At 34.8% G+C, this 27,962-nt stretch overlaps 1 protein-coding gene across 1 annotated transcript in view; it reads right to left on the bottom strand.

Moving 5' to 3' along the window:
• COL24A1 (collagen type XXIV alpha 1 chain) overlaps positions 1 to 27,962 on the bottom strand; it is a 394,686-nt gene that overhangs the window by 245,578 nt on the left and 121,146 nt on the right. Inside the window, exons 15-19 of the mRNA XM_060139635.1 lie at positions 21,238 to 21,291; positions 21,117 to 21,161; positions 20,816 to 20,869; positions 20,487 to 20,540; positions 15,898 to 15,951 (exon numbers count right to left, since the gene is read on the bottom strand). Of these exons, the coding sequence (XP_059995618.1) occupies positions 15,898 to 15,951; positions 20,487 to 20,540; positions 20,816 to 20,869; positions 21,117 to 21,161; positions 21,238 to 21,291 (261 nt within the window). The remainder of the gene's footprint in view (positions 1 to 15,897; positions 15,952 to 20,486; positions 20,541 to 20,815; positions 20,870 to 21,116; positions 21,162 to 21,237; positions 21,292 to 27,962) is intronic.

The following is a 27,962-nucleotide window of genomic DNA, read 5'->3' as shown; positions in this document are numbered from 1 at the left end:
CATTTGTTTTTTGGTAGGTAACAGTTTGTAATGATTTGAATCCCATTAGAGAGAAAGTAGAATTTATTCATTGAACTTGGCCCCAGATGAAATCAGTGAAGTTCAGAATTTGTATTATTTTGGAGGTAATAACACGTTCAATTATAATAGGTTAAAAGTAAAGTACATATTTGGGGAAATTTAAATTTTTCTGATATTTTATAATATAGCTTTAAATACCCTTATTATAGATAAGAGTGACATTTAGGTCATTTAACTATGATGAAAAATTTCAAGTTTTTTCATTGACTTTTATATACACTACACATTAAATACACAAGAACACAATATGATTTGACTTAAATTTATCTTCTGAGTAGTTTATAAGTCTTAACAAAGTAGAGATGAATATATTCCTTTGAAAATAGTCATATTGAGAAAAGATAAAATTAAGAAACCATTTAAGATAGGGCAACATAAAAATTATGAATTCCTAAAGGGCAAAGTTATGCAAAGCCTTGTCTGGTGCTGGGCATACAGTACATTCAAAGTACATTCAACAAAAATTTGATGGCCTGAATTGATGAACAAATTAAAAACAAATTCTATTTGAATAATTATATTTTCAATTACGCAATTTCAAAAGTTACCCTTTGTCTGAAAAAGCAAACAACTCCACCCCAACAAAAAATAACCAACTAGTATAGCTTCTATAGATAGGATTGAAATTTTTCATATGCAAACAAGAATGAATGCATCCAGAGGGAGAGAGGTTCTGTAAGGAGAGAATTTAGTTTGAGACATGGATCCAAAAAACAATCATAAGATTTTGTTCTTTAGTATTTGTGGAAGTACATGCCATGTCGGGAATATACTGAGTCCAAGTAGGAAAGTAATAAAAGAAGATTTAAATGACCTTTTCTGAGTGAGAATAATCTATCCAAAAGTTAATGCCAAAAAAATATTTGAAAGGACAAAAATAATAAATTCACTTTCCCAGTAAACTATAGAAACTAAACTTGAGCACAGGGCAGTGTGCAACTAAAAATTAAGGAACTGTTCTGTCTTCTGAAAAAACCACAAATAGAAAATATGAGCTTCTGGAAAAATAAATGCAGAATAAAGAATTCATCTAAGTATCTGGCTCACTTTCATTCTCTTTTGCTGTTTTAGGTCTAAAAAGCCATCAAAACCAGATTTTTTTTCATTATGATACTGTTAAAAATCTTTGCAAATGATTATTGCTATTTATATATTTCCCCTTTTGTAATTCTATATATTTAAGCAATAAATATAGCACAGCTGAACTCTAAATTCCATTTATATGTAACATTCTAAAAGCTCAGAGAAAATCCAAAAAGACAATAAAATCCTTTATGACATAGCATACACTCTCTCTTCTAAATAAAACTTTGCTTAAATAGTATTCACAGTATATTTGAAGTCACTCAAAAAAACCTACAAAGTCAATTGCAAAGGCTACTTTCATTCTACTGAAATCTACAGAAAACTATTACTAAACTTATAATTTTAAAATAATTTATTTTGACCATTATTTGATACTTAAGTTTGGATAACCTATAGTGACAAAAAGCAGATCAGTAGTAGACTGAGGAAGGGAGGAACATGAAGGACAGAAAGGAAAGGTTACAAAGGTAAACAAAGAAATTTTGGGGTTTGATGGATGAGTTCACTATTTTGATTTCAGTGATTGTTTCACAAGTTAAACATATGTCTAAAATTATCAAATTGTACAATTTAAATATAGGCAGTTTTGTTATATGTAAATTATACTTCAATAAAACTGTAAAGCAAAAAGGTAGTTGGTATTGGATGTTTTAGATAACCACTTGCTTTTTGGTAGACAATAGCTTGCAACCACGTAAAGAACCTTAGAAAACCTGTCCCCAGATAAAAATCAGTGAAACTCATATTTCAAAATGTTTTGGAGATAATAACATGACTGTGATTTGATGCTTACCTTTAGATAAATATCATTTTAGGTACTCATTGTCTATATACATGACTCATTTAGAATTCTTATGAGCATCTTTAAGAATATATAGTCATTCCTTCAACACATAGTTGCCATGTGTCAGGCATTGTTCTTGGTACTGAACATATACTACAGAATGAAGATATTCCCTTGTTTCATAGAATGTATGATATATTCCAGAGACTCTTTACCTCAGATTCTCATTTCAGTGTGTGTAAGTTTGTGGCATGGAGTGGGAAGTTGGGTGATTTAAAAAGCTGATTTATATTGTTACGAGGAACTATCATGTATCAATTGCCTACGTTTGGTTTAAATACACAACTATGGGCCTGGGCCACTCTATGTTGTTTCTCATTCTCTCGTTTTCCAAATGGAATGAATAGTGTGGCTATTTTGTTTTCTTTCTAAAATCATATACTGATTAGTTGAGATGTAGACCTGTATCTGGGTCTCACTGAGAATGCTCCTTACCCAAAGAACCTGGCCTTGGAGCTGTAACAAATAACTGACCAATACACTGGGTTATCTTTCTTTGGAGAAGGGAGAGTGTATTTTCAGCTGTGTGGGTAGCCACATGCACTATGTTACCAAAGGCATTTTAAAACCTGTGTAAGTGGGAAGAAGGGTATATACAGATATTGGGCACCAAAAATGTGAAATGTAGACGGCATTTCTTTTTATCTGCTCACCATCTGTTTGGGGAACTACTCTCTTCCCCAGTTTGCAGTGCATGTGCTTCTGGTCCCCATCCCAGTTTTTAGGGGTATAGGATCACCTATACCCCTAGGTGATCCAAATCCTGCCAATTACAGTATTCCTGTTTCATGGCTGTTGTGATTGACTTAAAGATGACCATGTAATCCCAGTCAGATTGGCTGGAGCCTACCTTAGAATTTCTGCTGGAGCTACAGAGAAAGAAGAGTGCTTTCTTTTTGCTAAGATTGCTAACTCTTAGAGCAATATAAGCCTAGAATTGCCAAGAGCCACCTGTTCCACAATGTTTGTAAATGAAGCCAACAGAGATAAGGCTAGAAGATGAGAGTAATTTGATTATATTCATCCAGCTCCTGTATCTAGCCAAACCTCTAGGCACATGCACTGCTGGACTTCCTGACTACATTAGCCAGTCCTGATTTTTTGGCTGAAAACTGTTTGAATTAGGTTTCTGTCATTTTTAATGGAAACAGACTTGACTAAAACACTGAACTGTCTGCAGTTCTCTAAATACACCCAGCTTCCTCATATATCTGTTCTGGAATGCCCTTGCCCTCTGCTTGCATTTGGTAAGTCCCCACTACGTCTTCATCTTTGATCAAGCAACCATGCTTCTCAGAAGTCTTTCTTAACTCCCTCCACCCCTGAGGTTCCTTCATCATACAATTTGTTACTAACTCAAATGTATCATGATCTGTGAAGCCTTTCATAGTTCCTCTTAGTCAAAATCAGTAGCTGTTCCTTTATATTCCTACAGAACTCTGTTAACATGGCTGTTTAGTACTTAATGCACTATATTATAATTATGGACGTGTTTATTCCAATATAATGTGAGCTCATGAGGAAAATGAATGTATCTTACTCATCTTTATACCTCCAACATTTACCTTAACATGTTGCTGGAGACAATTCTCCATAGTCTCTTGAATTTCTGCACATTATGTAAATGAGGTACTTACCATTTCTCATACCAGTCTCTTATCAGAGAATTTTGTATAGTAAACATAGAGATAGTGTCTCCTCCTATAGCAAAAGTCAGGAACACTTACTGTCCATATAATAATGTCTTTTTCTGGAACCCATTATTTTTTTATAGCTGTCCATTATAAAAGATTCAGCTTCCTTAAGCTCCAAGTTCTTCTTATGAAATGCAACCCACTGTATATGCAAAGGTCATCCAGGTCTCTTCATATCACCCTCTGGAAACTGAAGCTCAGTGAGTCAGTGCAGAAATGTTGATACTCCAGAAACTACTATTGCTGAGAGTAATAAACTATCATTTGTCTCTATCCCAGGAGTCTTGTGTCTTCTACCAGAATCTTTGAAACTGTCAGGCTAACTTGTTGGCTTGCAAACAGGATAAAATCTCAGATCCTTCACAGTCCCTGACGGTTCAGGTCATGAGGATGGAATACTGATGGAGACATAGCTTTCTGTAAGGGGAAGTGTGAGGGCTTCACCAGATGATAACAGGATATGAGGAGAGTTAATGGGAATTGGCAGTGAATTTGACCAAATTGTGCAGTCAACCAGGCAATAAATCGTCCCACACTTTATTGCCTGCTAAAAGGAGGAACTGCGAAAGATGGCTGTAGACCAAGTACTGGGAACGGGAAGCATCTTCAAAGACAGTTGCCCTAGTTGTTGCTAACTCTCCTCTGGATGGAAAGATTTCCTCCTAAATCTGGTGAGCAGCCTCAGGTCTACCTCATTGTAACAAAAGCACTAAGTACTATTATTAACAGTAACTAATAGTACTAAGATTCATCCTAGGTTGGCAGAAGATTCCATCCCCTTTCAGATAACAGTTATAGAGACTGCCACTTATACTGAGTATGAAAGGATAGAAATTTGTGACTGTTATGGACAGAAACCAGGCAAATCAATAAAACTTTGGCTGGTTTACTTGGGAGATGAAGGGGAAGATTCCATATTTTTTTCCACAATACGACTATGGTATTAGGCCTGACTACCTAGCTACTGAATACTGTGCCTCTGGTATAGCTTAGAATCAAAGGCCTTATGCAATTTGGCACCAATCTACTTTTATAACCTTATCTGTCACTCTAAACCAACACAAGAAATCTGCATCAGCTAGCCAGTTTTATTCACTGTCTGTAAATCCACCAAGCATATTACCTAGATGTCTAGCTCTGCTCATGTGATTTACCCTGCTTGGATTGCTCTCCCCTTTTCCTGCCCTTTATTCATCAACAATCTAATTCAAGATCCATCTTTTCCAAGACCCTTTCCCTAATCCTTCTATCTTATGTTAACTCTCTGTACTGACACTGAACTATAACAACTATTTATTTAATTCTCACATGATGCTGTTACCATTATTAACAAGTATATGCATATATCTTGTCTTTCTCAAGCAGGGTGTAAATTTCCCCCAATTATGGATAACACATTCTTTTTGTATATATCCCACAGTGTTCACTAGGCACAGCCTTGCACACTGTAGGAACTCAATAAACAATTTTTTATCGACTGATTTAATCACATGTTTTCTTTCAGCACTACTTTTTGAGTAACAACTAAAAACACCAAATTACTCAACCAAACTCAGTTGATAAAAGATACCAAAGATGTAACTGGTTCAACTGAAGGGAATCCATTAGCACTAAGATCTACTCAACTAATGTAGCTGGCCACAGGCAGCCTCGTCCCAGTTAAGTTCACTTCAGTGCTAAAATGGACATTTAGAAGCACGCCTTCACTAACGAGCAGACTCTCCAAATAAACTTTGGTCTTTGTCTCTAATGAAGACCACCACGGTGGAAAAAGAGGACCCACTGCTTGGCCACTTCTGGTATCTCTGTGATTAGTGGTCTCAGCTCATTTTTACAGTAAACAACTGGTCCCATTTACCAAGAACATCATCCAAAATTCAACTATTTGGCAATCTCTGTAGCCCAGGGAGGTTAACGGCTGAATCAACAAACATTATAACTATCCTGCTACCACATTTGAAGGTGGTTTACTGCCAGAACTGGGAGGAAGCATGTGATTAGTGCTAAAATTGATATTACCATGCTTAAAGGAATAGAAAAGAGTCCTGTACAGCATTCTCCATATGTTTTCCTTAAAAACAAAGAATGATTATGGAAAAATTTTTAATCTTATGTTTTAAAGTACATAATGTTTTACCTTGAGACACCTCTAATATTTACAGTTCTGTGAAGAGCTAAATGCACAGGTATATTTACTTCTTTGTTACAGCAATTTAATAATTCACCTAGAATAAGCAAGAAAATAACTTTGAAGTGACATTTGTTCAGATGGTCTTTAATGATGAACAATTCTCTTCAATGCCAATGGCAAACAACTTAGCATTTACAACAAAAACTTCAGAGTGCTTTGCTTTTACTAACTCTTATGAAGATTTGAATTTCCAAACTAGAAAGCGCTAGCAAGAAATATTGGCCAGTCTTGTCCTGTCTTATTGGTAGTGTGGGTGACCACTTGTATGATAATGATTAATTTGAGGGGTATCAAAGTTTCTAATCAACCACAAATTTTTCCCTGCTCACTAAATGATACTCAAGACTCACTGCATTACTTTCAGGTTTCTGTTTAGTGTTGAAATGTAAATATCCTTGAGAGGGAATTATATTGCAGTTAGCTGTTAACCAGTTACTGATGGGAGTGAAACATATTTATCAGGTCTTTCTCTAAAAACAGGCTTTGATAAGAAGGGTAAATTATGGAAAGAAAAAGAGACACTGGTTGTTTGAAATAGACAAGAACTCATACCCAACAGGGAGAGAATATAGAAAGGAGAGACCAGAGACCTCAGGAAAGAAATTCTTTGGCTGTTTTATAATTTTCTCTGAGAACTACACTGATTCTAGACTATTAAAGAATGACCTGATTTTTTATTTTTAATTTTATCAAACCTAATTAATCTTGATGTCTGGGAAAAAGACAGACAGTGGAGGCTTTGACATAGTCTGAATTTAGTATTAATTTCTTGAATATAAGCTCCTTAAAGTCAGGACTTAATCTAACTCACCATTGTTTTGTGTTTTTGGTGGTTAACATAAAATAGGTATCTCTAAAAGACCTCCTGAAAATGAATAATTAGAACTGGATTTTCTATAAAGGAGCCAAAAAGGCAGGGATACTCCTATCGTTAGGTGGACCTTTGGTTCTAAGGATCAGCCAATCACTCACAATTACATGACGGCCAATCACATTGTGTGTGGAGAGCATATCAGAGATTAGTGCCACCATTTAAGATCTAAAATATGTACGGGTGGCAGGCTCTATCATAGCACTGTTTAATTTGTCAGACTGGCCCATACAGAAATCAGTTTTATTCTGGAGATAACTGTAGACTACCACAGCCCCAAATGCAGCTGCTGTGTCGGATGTAGTATTATCACCAAAGCAGATGACTAAGGCCTTCCCTGACATGGTGTGTAGTCACTGATTTGGCAAATGCATCCTTTTAATTTATGTTTTAAAAAAGAGACTTAAAAATTTACATTCATGTGGGCCCCTTTCAATCTGGCAGTATCAGCAGTTCATCTTTACAGAGTTAGATACATATTTTAGTTTGAAGTGTGCCTTTCCTCTCTTTAGAGGTTTAACTAGCACCACTATCTAGGGAATTACAGAATGCCTGATCCACAGGCATGGAACCTCATAAAGCATAGTATCCCTACATTGAAGGAGGTATAAGAGTGAGCCCATGATATGATCCACTGGTCTTAATCCACCTTGCACCATCTAGAGGTAGCCAGTCTCACAGAACACTGGAACTGCCTTCTAAAGTTATAACTGAAGAACCAGCTCAGAGGAAACAATGTGAAAGGATGGAGTACCACCCTTTGGGATACAGTGTATTTATTAAATCAGAGACCTCCATATGATGCTTTGTCCCTAATAGGAAGGATATATGAGTCCCAAACCAAGAAGTAGAAGCAGGTGTGGTCCTATCTGCTATCACTTCCAATAACAGTACATTTTGTGCGTTCTGTCTCCACAACCTTGGACTCTTCAGGGTTGGAGATCCTGATACCCAAAGGGGCTCTCTCTTGACAGGAGGCACATCAAAGGTCCTAACAAACTAAAAGTTACAGCTGCTACCAGGACACTTTAGACTTTTTATGACAAGATATGAGCAAACAAAAAGAGGAGTCACCAAACTGGCATGGTTAACTGACTCTGAAAAACAAAAGGAAGAAAGACTGCTTTACACAAAAAAGGCAGGAAGGAATACACATGAAACACAGGTGATACAATCAACGCATCTTGGAACTGCCCTACAGTCTTGAAGGTTTAGGTTATACTACCAGATAAGTCACCAAGACCTACTGAGGAGGCAGCTGAGGGTGAGGGGAATTTAAAATGGATAGTGAAGGAGGGAAATATAAGTACCATTTGTGGCCCCAAAGCAGCTGGGTAGACAACAGCCACAGTCCATCCCATTAAAACAGATCAATCAGACCAAAAATAAGTGAAGATACAGCCAAAAAGTAAAGATCATAATCAATAAGGAAGAGCAAGTCACTATATACTGAACTTCACATCTGATAATAAAAATATACCTTTTTGTCAAGTTCATATTGAACAGTCACAAAAAGGGATCATATATTAGGTCACAAAGAAAAAATCAGACTGCTAAGTTCCATAAAACAGAACAGTTTATGATAACAGTGTGATGAAACAAGGAATTATTAACAAAATCAAACCCAACAGGCTCTCCCACTTGGAAATTTAAAAAAGCCTTCTTAAATAACTCTTGGGTTAAGAGGGAGATACAAGCTGAAATTACAAAATATCTAAAAAATAATGGTAATAAAAATACTCAATACCAGAATACATGGGATACATTTAAAGCAATGATCAGAGGGAAAGGCATGGCCCTTAATAGTTTTAGGAATAAGAATAAAAGAATAAAAATAAATTAAATTCCCAACTCAAAAAGAAAAAGAACAACATAAACCAAAAGAATCTCAAGAAAATAATGGAGATACAAAGAGAAACTAATTATGTAAATAAAAGAAAAAGAGAAGACAATAAATAAAAATTTCAGGGTGTTTTTTGAGAAAAAAATTAACATACTAGACAAACTGAATCAAGCCTAATCAAGAGAAAAAATGAGAAAACACAAATATAAAAAATTTAACAAATTTTAAATAGCACACAAGAGAGAATTCTTAAAACAAAGTTTAAAAATCATGAGACTATTTTGCAGATTTATATGGAAGTAAATTTTAAAACCTAGGTGAAACAGCTAATTTCCTAAGAAAATAACATTTTAACAAAGCTAACCCCTTTAGAGATAAAAAGCTTAATTCTAAGCAGGCTAATTTTCACAGAAGCAACACAGAAAGGTACCAAGAAACTACTCCACAAAAAAGCATCAATTCCAGATGGTTTCACAGGAAAATTCCACCAAAGCCTCACAGGTAAGATAATCCCAGTATTCCATAAATTATTCCAGAGCACTAAAAACTAAGAAGACTTTCTATTTATTTTGATGAAATAAATATAACACTGATATCTAAACCTGATGAAGTACCAAAAAAAGAAAGAATATTACAGACCAATATCACTTATAAATACTGATGCAGAAGTACTAATGAATATTAGTATAATCAGTATTACATTAGGAAAATAATGTGCCATGATAAAGTAGAATATTTTCAAGAATGCAATAGAAAAGTCATATAGAAATAGTCAATGTACAGAAATTATATAGATATAGTTATTATATACAAAAGTTAATAGAAAATCCATTACTATAATATACCAATAAATATATCTAAAAAGACATATATAATTATCTCTATACACGTTGAAAATATAGCAAATATCTGACTCTTTATATATATTTGACAAACTATAAAAATGATTCCTGATTTAAAAAACTCAGGAATTGATGATATTTCTTAACATGATAAAATATGTGCATATTTTAATTTTAATTTAGCATTTACTTCATGAGAAATCATCATAGCATTTCCACTGAAATGAGGAACAAGACAAGGATGCACACTACTTCCAACTCTTCAGCATTGTACTAGAGGTATTACAATGCCACTAGACAAGAGAACTGAATTAGAGGTATGGGAACTGATAAAAAAAGTTTGAAAATTACATGAGAGTACATCTAGAAAACTTTAGAAAATCAATGGTAAAAATAACTCAAAGACAATAAACCACTAAAGCAGCAGGATGTAAAATTAACATTCAGAAATCAATAATCTTCATATACATACAAAAACCTGTTAGAGAATACAATGGTAGAGAAAAATCCCATTTATAATAGCAACAAAAAAATAGGAACAAATTTAATGAGACATGTACAAAAACCTATATGAGGAAAACTTTAAAACATTCCTGAAAAATACAAAAGCAGATCTGAACAAATGAAAGACATCGATTGTTCTTTAAGAGGATGACTCAATATAATAAAAATGTCACTGCTCCCTAAATTAATTCATAGATATAAGTCAAACCTAATAAAATATTTGCAAACCATATATCTAATAAAGGGTTAATATCCAAAATATATAAAGAACTCGTACAACTCAACATCAAAAAAATACAATCTGGTTAAAAATTGGGCAGGATCTGAATAGACATATTTCTGAAGAAGACATACAGATGGCCAACAGGTACATGAAAAGATGCTCAGCAACCCTAATCATCAGGGAAATGCAAATCGAAACCACAATGAGATGTCACCTTATATCTGTTAAAACAGCTATTATCAAAAAGACAAGAAATAGCAAGTGTTGGCAAGAATGTGGAAAAGGGAACAGTTGTGTGCACTGTTGGTGGTAATATAAATTGGTACAGCCACTAAGGAAAACAATAAGAAGGTTCCCCCCAAAATTAAAAATAGAACTACCATATGATCCAGAAATTCCAATTCTTGGTATTTACCCAAAGAAAATGAAAACACTAACTCTTTAAGATATATGCACCCCCATGTTCATTCAGCATTATTCACAATAGCCAAGGTATGGAAACAAATGTTCTTTGACAGAGGAATGTATAAAGAAAATGTGAATATCATTATATCATATCTCTATATATCATATATATATCTCACAAATGTGATAAATACACACAAACACAGTGAAATATTATTCAGCTACAAAAAGGAATGAAATCTTGTCATTTGCAACAACATGAACGAATCCGGAGGGCATTAAGCTAAGTGAAATAAGCCAGACAGAGAAAGACTAATATTGTATGTTATTACTTATATATGGAATCTAAAAAAAGTCAATTTTATAGAAACAGATAATAGAATGGTGGTTGCCAGGGGCTGTGGGGTGAGGAAATGGGGTGATGGAGGTCAAAGGATACAAATGTTCAGTTATAAGAAGAGTAAGTTCTGAGGATCTAATGTACCGCATCATTACTATAGTTAAAAAAAATATGTATTATATACTTGAATGTTGCTAAGAGTAGATCTTAAGCATTCTCACCACAAAAATTTATTGCACAGCAAAGGAAACCATAAACAAAACAAAAAGACAACCCTCCGAATGGGAGAAAATATTTGCAAATGAAGCAACTGAGAAGGGATTAATCTCCAAAATACACAAACAGCTCATGCAGCTCAATAACAACAAAAAAAACCCAGCCCAATCAAAAAATGGATGGAAGATCTAAATAGACATTTCTCCAAAGAAGACATACAGATGGCCAAAAAGCATATGAAAAGATGCTCAATATAACTAGTTATTAGAGAAATGCAAATCAAAACTACAATGAGGTATCACCTCACACCAGTCAGAATGGCCATCATCAAAAAATCTATAAACAACAAATGCTGGAGAGGGTGTAGAGAAAAGGGAACCCTTCTACACTGTTGGCTGGAATGTAAATTGATACAACCACTATGGAGAACAGTATGGAGGTTCCTTAAAAAACTAAAAATAGAGCTACCATATGATCCAGCAATTCCACTTCTGGGCATATACCTGGAGAAAACCATAATTCGAAAACATACATGCACCCCAATGTTCACTGCAGCACTATTTATAATAGCCAGGACATGGAAGCAACCTAAATGTCCATCTACATATGGATGAATGGATAAAGATGTGGTACAAATATACAATGGAATATTACTCAGTCATTAAAAAGAACAAAATAATGCCAGTTGCAGTGACAGGGATGGACCTAGAGACTGTCATACTGAGGGCAATAAGTCAGAGAAGGACAAATATCGTATGATATCGCTTATATGTGGAATCTAAAAAAAATGGTACAAATGAACTTATTTACAAAACAGAAATGAAGTCACAGGTGTAGAAAACAATCTTATAGTTACCTAGGGGAAAAGTGGGGAGGCATAAACTGGGAGATTGGGATTGACATATACACATTACTATATGTAAAACAGATATGTATTCAGATGTTAACTGATTCACTTTGCTGTACACCTGAAACTAATGGAATGTTGTAAATCAACTATACCCCAATAAGATTTTTTTTTTAATTTAAAAGAATTAACTATGTGACGTGATGGATGTGTTATCTTGATCTTGGTAATAATTCCACAAGGTATATCAAATCATCACATTTTACTCTTTTATATACGCAATTATATTGGTCGATTATTCCCAGTTATTTCTCAATAAAGATAAAAAATACCATAAAACTTCTATCATTAAAATAATGTGACAATTGCACAGGAATAGACAACCATTCAAGTGAAACAGAAAACAAAGTCCAGACATAGACCCAATAACCATGGAAATGTACTATATGATAGGGGTGGCATCTCAAAATCACTGAAGCAAAGACAAATTGCTTAACAAATGGTTCTGGGACAATTGATAAGCCATTTAGGAAAAGATAAAATTAAACATATATATCACAATATTCACAATAAAAAAACTCCAAGTAATTTGCTCAAGGTACTCAGGCTAACTCCTCAATTCTCATTCAGAAGATATCTCAAAAGCACTGTACTTTCCAGATATTAACTTAAGCCTTTCATCACCCAATTATTAACAAAAGCTATCACAGAAGTATATACCTAGGACCATCAATTTGGCCTCTAATAGGATTACTTTTACTGGATTGTACTTTGACATTATGATAGCAATCTATACTCAAATATGGAAATCACACAATACCATGAATTGTTGCCCTTCCTTTGGACAAGTGATATGTTTTTATCCAAGGGAGAAGAAAAGCATATAACTGACCATGTTTCATTGTTTTGCCCAGTAGAAAGTTGAGATTCAAGTTTGCAATTCGGTTCTAGTGAACTGTACTGAACCTTGTGGCTGTATTTTGGGGAAAAGGTTTTTCAGTCTCAGCTGAGTTTTTAACACAAGTCAGAAATTGTTACTAGTCCCTGGTTCCCTTCCCTGCTTAGTCCTCACAGAACTCTTCAAGCGCCCTCCTGCATGCACACCTTTCTCCCACTCTTGGGATTTAGTATCCTACTTACAGAGAACACAGACTCTATCCTATTTGACCTCTTTCAACATCTTTTTCCTTTTAAAACAAGTCCCTAAACTTGTGCTATGCATAACTTATTTATTCTTGATCTTCCTTGCTTTTTAGAGAAATGCACTGACGTCTGTGAATTTCCCTCTAGGTGCTGCTTTAGGTACAACACTAGATTTTATAGTGATTTGTTACTTAATTCTAAATATTTTGTAATTTCCATTGTGATTTTTTTCTTCTCATGATGTTTTTAAGTTATCAAAGTTTATTTTACTGCTCTTAACACTGTCAGTTTAAAACTTAATTGCACTGTAAACAGAGAATATAGCCTTCTGGAGTTGAGGGTCCAGGTGTAGTATTTTCAAACCTTGTTTTATAAAGCCTAAATTATTTCATCTATTACAATTGCATCATCTAATACCTTTATGTGGATGACTATACAAACATGTATCTCTAGTTCACTCTTTTGAGTGTCAGGTCTACAATTTTCTACACACTTATGAGACTAATTTCCTGTATGTCCTATAGGCACTTCAGCCCTAACAAAATCAAAACCAAAGCATTATCTCCACCCACCCTGAGTATCCTCCTCCTTTTTTATTCTCTATTTTTAGAATGGTGATCTACATTCTACATAACTGTTCAAGCAAAAATTATTAAACTTGTCTTTTATTCCTCTCTCACACAAGCTGAATGAACTGAACTGAGTGATTCAACTGCTGTGAATTATAATTTCCTAATTATTTCTTGAAGCCACCCTTTCCTCTTTATTATTACAGGCCCTCATCATTAATCCCCTGGCCTTGTATTATACTCCCAAGCAGCCTTAGTTCTGTCATCTCTCCCTCTCTCGTTCTCTTTTATCTTTACTCCTTCTACCACAATTATGTTGAAATGCATGTCTGATAAGTTCATTCCTTTGATTAAAAATCTTTGATCACTGTCTACAGGATAAAGTCAAAATACAGCACAACATATAAGATCCTTTACCTGAGAAAATTCATCTACTGTGCAAGTAGAAACTTTTCAGGCTTGATATACTGTTAAACATGCTATTTTAAATTCTTAGACATACAATTCTATTAAAAGCCTAATGTCAAGAAGTATTTAAATAGAGCTGTTGCCTCATATATGATATCTTACATCCTATATTCTTATGATCAAGAAGAAGTTATGATCTTTGGATTAGGCCCCATTTCCCAAACAGCCGGGCACCAATTATTGAGAGAATACAGGTTACACCTTTAGCCCCATCAAAAAATTTAAAATAGGTAAGGAGGAAGAATGGGCATAGGTTAGGGCTTACTACCTTGCAGGAGTCAAAGACAATGAGGCAATGCTTTGAATCATGACTGCAAATCATAAAATCTCAAAGGCAACAGAGGAAAAAAAAATTTTGGAAAATTAAGTAATAAGTAAAAACATGGCCCATGCATCCTTTAACCTGGCTTTATATAAAAGAAGAAAACGATCCAAAGCCATACTGATAACAAGGAGGTGACACAGTCCTTCCTAGGACACATACCATCTGTAACTAAAATTACAACAGCATAATCCATGTTCATAAAATTAACCTTTAAAGATAATAAAAGATAAATTAGGTTCTGTATCCTCAGTATGAGAACACAGGTAAATATGATTCATTCCAGGAAGGTTTCCATGACAAATGATTAAATGAATGTAGGCTCATAAAAGATAAACTTATATTAATCTGTTAATTACTACTTTGTTAATAATCATTTTTATTACTCAAAACAATTTCCTTCTTCCCAGAATGATGACATCAATACATTGCTGTATTTTACCTCCTATTACCTCTCTATTATTAAAAGTAGATACAATGTAGTTTTTTAGATTTTTGAACTATCAACATCCAATACGTTTTTAAATTAGACAATAAGTAAGAATAGGTATTTGCTAAAGAAATCAACCAACCCCGAAAGACAGCTGTGCAATAAGAAATAGACCTTACAGTTTACAAAGAGAGGGAGAAAGCACCAGGACGGTACTATTCCTAGAAACTATGCCTACTGCTTTGACACTATGGGGACTTTATTGCTCTGATTTATTTATTGTGAAGCCAAATTCACTTTCTCACTGTTAATGCTGCATCTATGACTCTGGATCAGATGTGAATATGTATGTATATGTTTATGTATGCATATGTTTTGGTTTATATTTTTGAACTAGGGTGAGCTTCAGAAGCTTTGCCTCTATGTAGTATATCTTTGACTCAAATAATTTTTTTAAAAAAACTTAAATGTTTCACCTCAGAAGCTTATGTCCTATGTAGTCTTAGAAAAGAAAAAGCCCCTCTACATCAAGCATTAAGCCAAAGTAAGAACTTCAAATATACAAGCAAATCTGATATATGTGCTACAGACTTAATTGTATTCATTCTAGAATATGAGATCCAAATGATATATGCATATTAAAAAATTGGAAGCATTCTGCATTAAAAATTCAATGGCGTTTAGGTCCTGAAATTTGATTTCAAGCTCCAAGCATGTGTTATTAGTAGTCATTGTGCAGAACAAATAAATCAGCTGTGACCTAACCAGGACTATAATGCAGGTAATACCTTTTCTATTTTCTAGAGATCACTGTTGCATACCTCCTGACATAACAGAAAAAATTTAGTCCAAACTATTTTCAAAGACATCAACTTTAAAGAGAATCTTTCTTAAACCTATTACATAAAAGCATGTTTTACTAGTCAAGTTTAATTTCTATATTTATTTAAATTAATTATATTCCCACCAACATTTTACCTCTGGTCCTCGAGAGCCAGATGGTCCTTGGGGTCCTGGGTTACCTGTTTGGCCCTAAAACGTGGGGGTGGGTGGGAGAAATCAAAGTATAAACATTAATTTAATAAATATGATTTAAAAAGGAAACATATGGTAAGCAAAAAGCACTAAATATATTATGCCACACAAAGTTGTAATGACTTTCTGGCAAACAACACTCAATATATAATAATATGCCAAAGTTTTAATAACTATTCAGAAAGACTTAATTTATAACCATCATCATTGTAGAAAACTTATTATATAGAGATATGTCTATATATATATATATATATATATATTTTTTTTTTACTCCTAAATGTTAGGGCTACAAACAAATTAATGGAAATTAAATCAAGGAAAAAAATTGTGTGTGTGGGTATGTGTTACCCAGAGATAAGACAGTAAACTTTGACTTAACAAAGTAGGGAACTCTAGATGAAGAACTGTTTCCAAAAATAGCCAGGGTCCTCTGTCTCTGAAAATTCCTTTCTCCTTTCATAACTATAAGGGGCCTGATTTTGTAATTAAGAATCACCTGGATTTAAATCCTTGTTGCTTAATCTCTCTCAGCCTCAGTTGTCTCACCAATAAAACATGAATAATAACAACAGTAGTAACATTCTTACAGAGTCATTGTAAGGATTAAATGAGACAATAAATGTATAAGTGTTAAGCACAGTGCCTAGCACATAGAAAGTACTCATTAAATGTTAATCAATTTTATAACCATTAATCCTTCCCTTCACATCCTCTCTCCTCTCCTGGATGATACCTAGAATTCCTAGATTGCTTTAATCCTTTAACTAAACTTCTGAGGACTCAGTTTCAATAACTCTGCAGCCATTTTCTGTCATTCAGGCTAGCAATGTGAAATCAGGGCTGGAGAAGAAGATCCGACGAAAGAGAAGTGGGTAAAAGCCTGCTACTAGAGAGGGCTGGTGATGCTCTCAAGAGAGGAAACTACAGAACAGGGAAGGCCGGTAGTCTGATACCCTTGTTTTCATTAAAAAATATTGAATTCATTATTTGTCATATTAAATTTCTATGTGAGTTTTAAATTTGACTTAAATAGGTCTCAGAATATATAAAATTGCTTGCATTTCTTATACATAAAATTTTATGTATAATATGGGTTTATCCACTTTCCAAGAAGTAAAGCACAGTTTTCCATATGTACTAAATTCAGTCTCGTAGAGTGCTAGAGTATCTGGACTTAAACAGTACACAATACAACTACTGCAATCAAATCTAGAGAAAAGTAATAAAGTATTATGCAGAACTTCACTGAAGTTCCCCTAAATAAACAAAATTATAATCCATCATACTCCATCATAATCAGTATCTAAGGGAGTCAAATTCTTAAAATGAATATTACCTCCAAGAGATAGACATGAAGTTCTCACTGAGGCCCTCTAGTGGCAAAATCTAAACAAGACACTAAATTTACAAGCTTGAGGAAAAATCAGCATACACTAGGACTTTGTTTTCAGAAAAGTTGATTGACAACCTGATATTTAAAAATATAAATTGTAGAATTTTATTCATCCTTCAGAAAAAATTTTCATTTTGAAAAACTTCAATGGCAAGTTTCCTTGAATGTCAATTCTCCTTTATAAAAACTGAGTTTTCAAGTAACTTTTAGAGAATTGAATAATGATTAAAAGTAAACTTCTACAAATGACAGCAACTTCTAGCTAAAAAAAAATGGAAAGGACATAATTGTATTTATTTTCTCTTTTTAAAAAAATAATATTTCTTAACAGCTTCAGATTGGTAGTTTCCTCTAGTTTTTAAATACTTGCAGGGTAAAAGCTTCCCTATTCCAGAATGTTACAATCCTTCTGGATCAGGACATTCTTTTATGTTGAAAACATTCTTTTATGTTATAACTTAGATCCATTTGGAAACAGTATCAGTGACACCAACATTTTATATAACAGAAAAACAAAAGTAGGAGATATAAAATAAGAAAGACGTTCTCATGACTCTGGCATTCTTTGCATGATAGTAAACAAATGATTTAGATAGGCACTAACTTGTATAAATTATTTTTAATATGATTACTGATACTGTGTACGTAATTTTTCATTAAACAGGTGTCTCCTTCCATAACGAGGAAAGTCAAACAACTACAATTTTTTCTAACAATAGATAGAAACAAGTGACAAATAAAGTGAAAGTCTAAAGGCAAGGCCATCTCATAAATATTAATTCATAAGTCTCTATCCTATCTTCAGTCCAAAGTATGTATATTTTGAAGATTTGATTAAAAGAAACAAAAAATAGCCAACTGTTTCCTACCAAACTAATCCCTGCTGACATTAAAATATTTTTATTAGAATAGTACAAAAAAGGTATAACACGAGCAAGCAAAAGCCTCACGCTCACCATTTCATGTTCCCTGCATCACTGCCTTAAAGAACCACATTAGAGTTTCTGGTGATCCCAGGAAAAACAAAAATTTAAGGTTTTAAGACAATGTGCTAAAGGTAAAACGGGCTGTCTTTGCTTTAGCTTAGACTAGAGCAACGTTGGGAAGCATTATTACTAAGAGAGGATTAAAGAGTCACAGAGCTGCAAGGCACCTTACATATGATATAGCCTGACTCCCATTTTAAACACGAGAAACTGGATACCATGGTGGTTAAATGTCCAAGGTCACAGCAGGTCAGTGTCAGGGCTGGAACTAAAATCTACATGTTATTCAGACCAGCAATTCCCCCTCTCCCACCCCAACAAACATGTTATCAATATAAATTGAATCAAAGAGTAAGGAAGACATTAAAAAGGTTTACCTTATATAAGCATGATATTTGACTCTGGTTTTCTCAAGTAATTAATTACAAAGCGTAAGAGAATAATATCAATTATTTATTACTTAGTATTGACCTTAGAAAATGTGTCATGCCACTTCCTTTTCTTGTTATCAAAAGTTAGAAAAGCCTCACATTAGAAGAAAATGAAGATATAAGAAGGGTCAATCACTGCAGATATTGAAAGTTCCTTTTACGTGGTTTAGAATCATCCTTGAAAAATAGAAGCTTTTTGTTAGCTTGACCTATACTCGTGCCCCTTCTGAGATTCAACAGCACGGCACAAGTCTGGGTAGATAGCTGACTGAGTGAAAACTAGTTAAGGCAAAACTCACCACCAACACGTCATTAGATAAATAGATGCCGAAAATTGTTCTTTGGATTAAATAATTCCTGGGAAATGTATATGAAATGCTGTCACTGTTAGAAGTCATAAAGAATGGTGTATGTAAAGTTACGTAACTTAATGCTGCTTCCTTTGATGCAAAAATAAACAATTCAAAGATGAGAGGGTGGAGTTAGAGGGAACATGATGAATTGCTTGGGAAAACAACACTCTTTTATAATGTTATATTAATAAATTATGATATTATATCTAAGTTTTTGTATCTACAATCACCTTCACAGAGTTGTAATCAATATTAAAACCCTAAAACGGGGCTTCCCTGGTGGCGCAGTGGTTGAGAGTCCGCCTGCCGATGCAGGGGACACGGGTTCATGCCCCGGTCCTGGAGGATCCCACATGTCGCGGAGCGGCTGGGCCCGTGAGCCATGGCTGCTGAGCCTGCGCCTCCGGAGCCTGTGCTCCGCAACGGGAGAGGCCACAATAGTGAAAGGCTCACGTACCGCAAAAAAAAAACAACCCTAAAACAATCTTAAAACATTAAAGCCCAGAACACTATGGCACAGTGGCTAAGTGCATGGGCTCTGACACATGTGATTTCCTAGGTTTTCCCAGGTGACTAACTAACTAACTATGGGACCTTGGGCAAGTTATTTAACTCTGTGTCTCAGTTTCCCTAATTGGTAAAATAGGAATAATAATAGTCCCAACTTCGTATGATTGTTTTAAGGATTAAATTAGATGTATAGACCTTAGAAGAGCATCTGGCACTTTGTAAGCACTCAGTAAATGTTAGCTATAATAATTATTATGATTTTTAATATGCAGATAAATACCTTTAACTCATGTTTTAACCATTTTTCATTTAAATATTTTTAATTATCCGGTAACTTTAGTTTTATAGCTTCTTAGGCTTCAAGTTAACTACAGTACATGGTATCCTTTTATTTCAATTAATTGATGGTCAAAGGTTAAAAAAAGACAAGGAACTAGAATATTTGGGCCCATAAGAGAGTGTGACAATGCTAGTTTTTCTTCCGAATGTTTCCTTAATGAAACAGATATCTGGATAAATTAAAATATTATTTAAGGTGCCTTATATTTTCTGACTTAAAATCTACTGCTTAGTTTAAATACTGTCTATAATAGATCAACCAAGATCTTTAAGGCTCACAGAAATTTGGCTTTGGCCTGGGATGGGGTGGGGTGAGGAGGGTGAGATCCAATAATTTATGCAATGTGAGCTCAAAACTTCAAGGATTAGCTATATTCTAAAAGTGGAGAGAAAACGCCATACTGGTAGTCTTACATCCTACTTCTTACATTCCACAAACAACAACAGGTATCCAGACTCATGCCATAGTGTGTGTACTCCATGAATCAGAAAGAGCAAACCAAAAGTTCAAACCTACTGAAGGTCCTGGCTTTCCTCTCATCCCTGGTGGTCCAGGAAAACCCCTAGCACCCTAAAAGAAAAGAACAGTACAGTGAAGAGAAAAACTATTATACGACAGAAGGCAGATACACCTTTATTTACAAATTACTAAAAAAATTCATGGAATTATTCTAAAATAATTGAGAAAACTGTTTTAAACAAGACTTGTAAAACCATATTGATACCATATCCTAAAAAAAATATAATCAATGATTAAAATAACGAGTACTCCTTTCTTTTTAAAGAATTTATACATTTTCACTGGCTTTTGTTGTATTTATATAAAATTAACGGTAAAAACATTACCTTGTCTCCAGGATACCCTGGTTCTCCTGGCTCTCCCACAATGCCTTGTTCACCCTGGAGAGCACAATTTCACGTGAAGACACTTAAGCAATGCAAATGTGGCAGTATTATAAGAAGGCAAATACTAGTTATATAAGAGTAATTTCTCTATTTTTCCTACTTCTGAGAAAAATTATATAATTGATAGTAGAGATTAGATCCCATATTTTTTAAAACAAGTATTTTATAAGTTGTGTGGATTCAAAAGAAAAGTAAATGTGATAAGAAATCATCTCTATGACAATGTAAATATTTAAATCACCTTATCACCTTTGATTCCAGGTAGGCCCTTATTCCCCGAAAGACCCTAAAAAAGAAAGTGATACTTTGTGACACCATAGAAAAATCAAAGTGAAATATCCATTACAAAAATAGAAACATACCATTGGGCCAGGGATTCCAGAAGGTCCAACTGGTCCCATAGAGCCAACACTGCCCTGAAAAGCAATAAGAAAGAAAGGCATCCTTGAGCACCCAACTAGAATTTAAAAGAGAACATGGTAAACTTAATTAACCCAGAATGGTTCATCTCACTAAGCCCCCACACATGCCTTATTCTTCAACTACTTCTTTTCCTTCTCACATTTATAAATCATACCAATCATTCAAATTTTAATGAGGTCTATCCTGTTTCCTGAAGCCTACTCATACGGATCTTGTCCATAAGCCTCCTTCCCTTCCTTGAGCTCCTATAATACTTACTACCCACAGCATTCATTTTGAAGTATTTCTCCAGAGAGATAATATCTTGATGATAGGGGAAATACTTTAGTGCCATGTTCCCAGGAAGTATTCAATAAATACTTCATTTGATTGTCTTAGATTTTTCTTTCACCCGTTTACTCAGCAAACATTTATTGGGCAGTTACTATGTGTCAGGCATTCCAATGATTTTATTTCGTGATTTACAACTTGCAGACAATAAAATTTACCATAATTTTAGGGAAATGAGTAGTAAACAAAAGGTTCTACTCTTCTGGGTTTCTCTCATTCATTCATCATTTAATATTTATTGAGCATAATATGTATCAAACATTGTAGTGTTGTGTAGTAGTGTTGAGGAAACAAACATGAAAGAGACAGAGACACCAATGTCAAGGTTTTCAATTTAATGCTCCAAAGCAAGATTACTCAAAAACATTAACTACCACTATCATCTCCTGCAAGCAACAGACCTAGAAAAACTTCTTTCATATGTCATCTTAGAATGTAAAGGACAACTTATAAGGGTTTTTGAAAGTAAAATTTTTAAAAATAGTGGAAATCTCTTGATTGTTTGGAGCCCACTAAATTTTTGTGTTATTGATGCCTTCACTTTCCTTCTTTCTCTTGCAACCTCTCTGTGCCTGGCTAACGTATCATCCTTCACCTTCAAATACTGAGTTGCTTTAAACCTCCATTTCTTGCTTTCCAAATGTTAAGGAACTTTGAAAGGTGTATTTGAAGCAATGATGAAAATGTTGCCCTTTTTAGTTGTAATCCAAACTTCTTAGGATAGCATCCCAGGCCCTTACTACTAGTTTTCCATCAACCCTTTCAGTCTCATGTCCTTCCATTCGTCCCTACCCTCCTTTGACTTCTTCCTCCTCCAAACCCAACATTCTAGACACAATGGGCTGTGTTCTAGCCTCTGAACATGCTCTCCCTTACCACATGCTCCAACCCTTTGAAGATACAGTTACCACTACTGGAATGTCCTTCTTCTTACAGTACTGAGAATACTGCCCTGTTTTTGGTTTTCTGTTTTCTTTTTTCTATTTTCCTAATCTGTGCATTATGTGAGAGCAGAAGCATGTTTTATTCATTTTTTTATATCTCTGACCCAACATAATAACTGGCACATAATAGTTTTGAAATAAACTATGGAATGAACACTGGAGGAAGTAATCAACTTCAAAAATAAATTTAAAACAGTGATTTCCAGAGGTCTACATCCTGACATAATGGCCCATTTCTAATAGTCCACATTTATATAACTACAAATTTCAGAACAGAAAATATGACATCTTTACTTTGGGGTGAGTCTTAAAGTCTGTGAAATGTAACTACTATATATTTCCAACATGTGTAAGCCTGAAATACATGAGACTGTGAGAGGCAGAGTAATACTTTCCAACTTAATGAACAGATATGCAGTATTAATACATCATTGACAAATTCTATCAATAGGAAATAATTATTCTTATAATTACAGTGGCTAGTTTATTCAAAGTTCATAGCTTTAAAACTTATGATAGTTTAAAAAATACAGAGTTCTCGCCTGCGGAGACTGGTGGAGTCGGGCAGGAAGCTTTAAAGCAGTTTCATGCCGGGCCTTACCCCAGATTTTCTGATTTGATTCCTCCCCAGTGACGCCCAGCACCAGTTCAAGATTCCCACGTGATTCCATTGCAGACTGAGAATCAAAGTCTAAGCAAATGACCTTGAAGTCCTTTCGCAGAGGACCAGAGAGTACTTTGGAAAAGGACCAAATATTCTGAAACCCTGGTCTATAGTATGGTATGTTTCTTTGTATGATTTTGTCTATTTAGGTTTGCTTTCACCATTTGTCCTAGGGTTCTGACTGTTCATTTGCTGTTGTTGTTTGTTTTCTTCTTATGAGTGTGTATATATGTTAATTTGTGTGATTTTCTCTGTTTAGTTTTGCTTTTACCATTTGGTTTGGGGTTCTATTGTTCGTTCATTTTTCTTTTTTTTCCTTCTTTTTTCTTCCTTTTCTTCTGACCCATGTGGGTGGCAGGGTCTTGGTGTTCCAGCCAGGTGTCAGGTCTGAGCCTCCAAGGTGGGAGAACCGAGTCCAGGACACGGGACCACCAGAGACCTCCTGGCCCCAAGTAATATCATTCGGTGAGAGCTCTCCCAGAGACCTCTATCTAAACACTAAGACTCAGCTCCAACCAGCAGCCAGCCAGCTCCAGTGCTGGATGCACCATACCAAACAACCAGCAAGACTGGAACACAACCCCACCTACTAGCAGAGAGGCCACCTAAAGTCAAACTAAGTCCACAGATACCCCAAAATTCACCACTGGATGCGGCCCCACCCACCAGAACACAGGGACCAGTCCCCTCCGCCAGGAAGCCTACACAAACCACTGAACCAACCTCACAACTAGGGGTCAGACACCAAAAACAACAGGAACTAGAACCTGCAGCCTGTGAAAAGGAGATGCCCAATACAGTAAGTTGAACAAAACGAGAAGAAAGAGACATATGCAGCAGATGAAGGAGCAAAGTAAAAACCCACCAGACCAAACAACTGAAGAGGAAATAGGCAGTCTACCAGAAAAAGAATTCAGAGTAATGAAAGTAAAGATGATCCAAAATTTTGGATGTACAATGGAGAAAATACAAAAAGCGTTCAACAAGGACTTAGAAGAATTAAAGAGCAAACAAAGAATGATGAACAACAAAATAAATGAAATTAAAAATTCTCTAGAAGGAATCAATAGCAGAATAACTGAGGCAGAAGACCAGATAAGTGACCTGGAAGATAAAATTGTGGACGTAACTACCGCAGAGCAGAATAAAGAAAAAAGAATGAAAAGAATTGAGGACAGTCTCAGAGACCTTTGGGACAACATTATATGCACCAACATTCAAATTATAGGGGTCACAGAAGAAGAAGAGAAAAAGAAAGGGTCTGAGAAAATATTTGAGGAGAGTATACTTGCAAACCTCCTTAAGTGGGGAAAGGAAATAGTCGATCAAGTCCAGGAAGCACAGAGAGTCACATACAGGAGAAATCCAAGGAGAAACATGCCAACACACACATTAATCAAACTATCAAAAATTAAATACAAAGAAAAGATATTAAAAGCAACAAGAGACAAGCCAAAAAAAAATATACAAGGGAATTCCCATAAGGTTAACAGCTGAACTTTCAGTAGAGACTCTGCAAGCCACCAGGGAGTGGCAGGACATATTTAAAGTGACGAAAGGGAAAAACCTACAATCAAGGTTACTCTACCCAGCAAGGATCTCATTCAGATTCGATGGAGAAATTAAAACCTTTACAAACAAGCAAAAGTTAAGAGCACCACCAAACCAGTTTTACAACAAATGCTAAAGGAACTTCTCTAGGTGGTAAACACAAGAGAAGGAAAAGACAAACAAAAGCAAACCCAAAACAATTAAGAAAATGGTAATAGGAACATACATATCGATAATTACCTTAAATGTAAATGGTTTAATTGCTCCAACAAAACACACTGACTGGCTGAATGGATACAAAAACAAGACCCATATATATGCTGTCTACAAGAGACTGACTTGAGACCTAGGGACACATACAGATTGAAAGTGAGGGGATGGAAAAAGATATCCCATTCAAATGGAAATCAAAAGAAAGCTGGAGTAGCAATACTCATATCAGAAAAAATAGACTTTAAAATAAAGACTGTTATAAAGAACAAAGAAGGATATGACATAATTATCAAGGAATCAGTCCAAGAAGAAGGTATAGCAATTTTGAATACTTATGCACCCAACATAGGAGCACCTCAATACATAAGGCAAATGCTAACAGTCCTAAAAGGGGAAATCGACAGTAACACTGTAATAGAAGGGGACTTTAACACCCCACTTCCACAAATGGACAGATCATCCAAAATGAAAATAAATAAGGAAACACAAGTTTTAAATGATACAGTAGACCAGATGGACTTAACTGATATTTACAGGACATTCCACCAAAAACAACAGAATACACTTTCTTTTCAAGTGCTCAAGGAACATTCTCCAGGATAGATCATATGTTGGGTCACCAAATGAGCCTTGGTACATTTAAGAAAATTGAAATTGTATCAAGTATCTTTTCCTACAACAACACAATTACAGGAAAAAACTGTAAATAATACAAACTCATCGAAGCTAAACAATACACTACTAAATAGCCAAGAGATCACTGAAGAAATCAGAGGATATCAAAAAATACCTAGAAACAAATGGCAATGGAAACACGATGACCCAAAACCTATGGGATGCAGCAAAAGCAGTTCTAAGAGGGAAGTTTAGAGCTATACAATCCTACCTCAGGAAACCAGAAACATCTCAAATAAACAACCTCAACTTACACCTAAAGCAACTAGAGAAAGAAGAACAAACAAAACCCAAAGTCAATAGAAGGAAAGAAATCATAAAGATAAGAGCAGAAATAAATGAAAAAGAAATTAAGGAAACAATAGCAAAGTCAATAAAACTAAAAGCTGGATATCTGGGAAGATAAACAAAATTGATAAGCCACTAGCCAGAAAAGGGAGAACACTCAAATCAATAGAATTAGAAATGAAAAAGTAGAAGTAAGAACTGACTCTGCAGAAATACAAAGGATCATGAAAGATTACTACAATCAACTCTATGCCAATAAAATTGACAACCTGGAAGAAATGCACAAATTCTTAGAAAAGCACACCCTTCCAAGACTGAACCAGGAAGAAATAGAAAATATAAACAGATCAATCTCAAGCACTGTAATTGAGACTATGACTAAAAATCTTCCAACAAACAAAAGCCCAGGACAAGATAGATTCACAGGGGAATTCTATCAAACACTCAGAGAAGAGCTATCACCTATCATTCTCAAAGTATTCTAAAAAATAGCAGAGTGAGGAATACTCCCAAACTCATTCTACGAGGCCACCAGCACCCTGATACCAAAATCAGATAAAGATGTCACAAGAAAAGAAAACTACAGGCTAATACCACTGATGAACATAGATGCAAAAATCCTCAACAAAATACTAGCAAACATAATCCAACAGCACATTAAAAGGATCATACACCATGATCAAGTGGGGTTTATCCCAGGAATGCAAGGATTCTTCAGTATATGCCAATCAATCAATGTGATACACCATTAATTAACAAATTGAAGGAGAAAATTAACAAATTGAAGGAGAAAAACCATAAGATCATCTCAATAGATGCAGAAAAAGCTTTTGACAAAATTCAACACCCATTTATGATAAAAACTCTCCAGAAAGTAAGCACAGAGGGAAGCTACCTCAACATAATAAAGGCCATATATGACAAACCCACAGCCAACATCATTCTCAATGGTGAAAAACTGAAACCATTTCCCCTAAAATCAGGAACAAGACAAGGTTTCCCACTCTCACCACTATTATTCAACATAGTTTTGGAAGTTTTAGCCACAGAAATCAGAGAAGAAAATGAAATAAAAAGAATCCATAATGGAAAATAAGAAGTAAAACTGTCACTTTTTTGCAGATGACATGATACTGTACATAGAAAATCCTAGAGATGCTACCAGAAGACTACTAGAGCTAATCAATGAATTTGGTAAAGTAGCAGGATACAAAATTAATGCACAGAAATCTCTTGAATCTCTATAGAGTAAGGATAAAAAATCTGAAAGAGAAAATAAGGAAACACTCCCATTTACCATTGCAAGAAAAAGAATAAAATACCTAGTAATAAACCTACATAAGGAGACAGAAGACCTATATGCAGAAAACTATAAAACACTGATGAAAGAAATTAAAGATGAGACAAACAGATGGAGAGATATACCACGTTCTTGGACTGGAAGAATCAATATTGGGAAAATGACTATACTATCTAAAGCAATCTATAGATTCAATGCAATCCCTATCAAACTACCAGTGGCGTTTTTCACAGAGCTAGAACAAAAAATTTCACAATTTGTATGGAAACACACAAGATCCTGAAGAGCCAAAGTAACCTTGAGAAAGAAAAATGGAGCTGGAGGAATCAGGCTCCAAACTTCAGACTATATTACAAATTTACAGTAATCAAGACAGCATGGTATTGGCACAAAAACAAATATAGATCAATGGAACAGGATAGAAAGCCCAGAGATAAACCCATGCACATACTGTTACTTTATCTTTGATAAAGGAGGCAAGAATATACAATGGAGAAAAGACAGCCTCTTCAATAAGTGGTGCTGGGAAAACTGGACCGCTACATGCAAAACAATGAAATTAGAACACTTCCTAACACCATACACAAAAATAAACTCAAAATGGATTAAAGACCTAAATGTAAGGCCAGACACTATAAAACTCTTAGAGGAAAACATAGGCAGAGCACTCTATGACATAAATCACAACAAGATCCTTTC

Source organism: Lagenorhynchus albirostris, chromosome 2 (genome assembly GCF_949774975.1).
Source record: "Lagenorhynchus albirostris chromosome 2, mLagAlb1.1, whole genome shotgun sequence".
NCBI lineage: Eukaryota > Metazoa > Chordata > Mammalia > Artiodactyla > Delphinidae > Lagenorhynchus > Lagenorhynchus albirostris.
The sequence above is the reverse complement of the archived record's forward strand: the minus strand, read 5'-3'. Positions and strand labels throughout refer to the sequence as shown.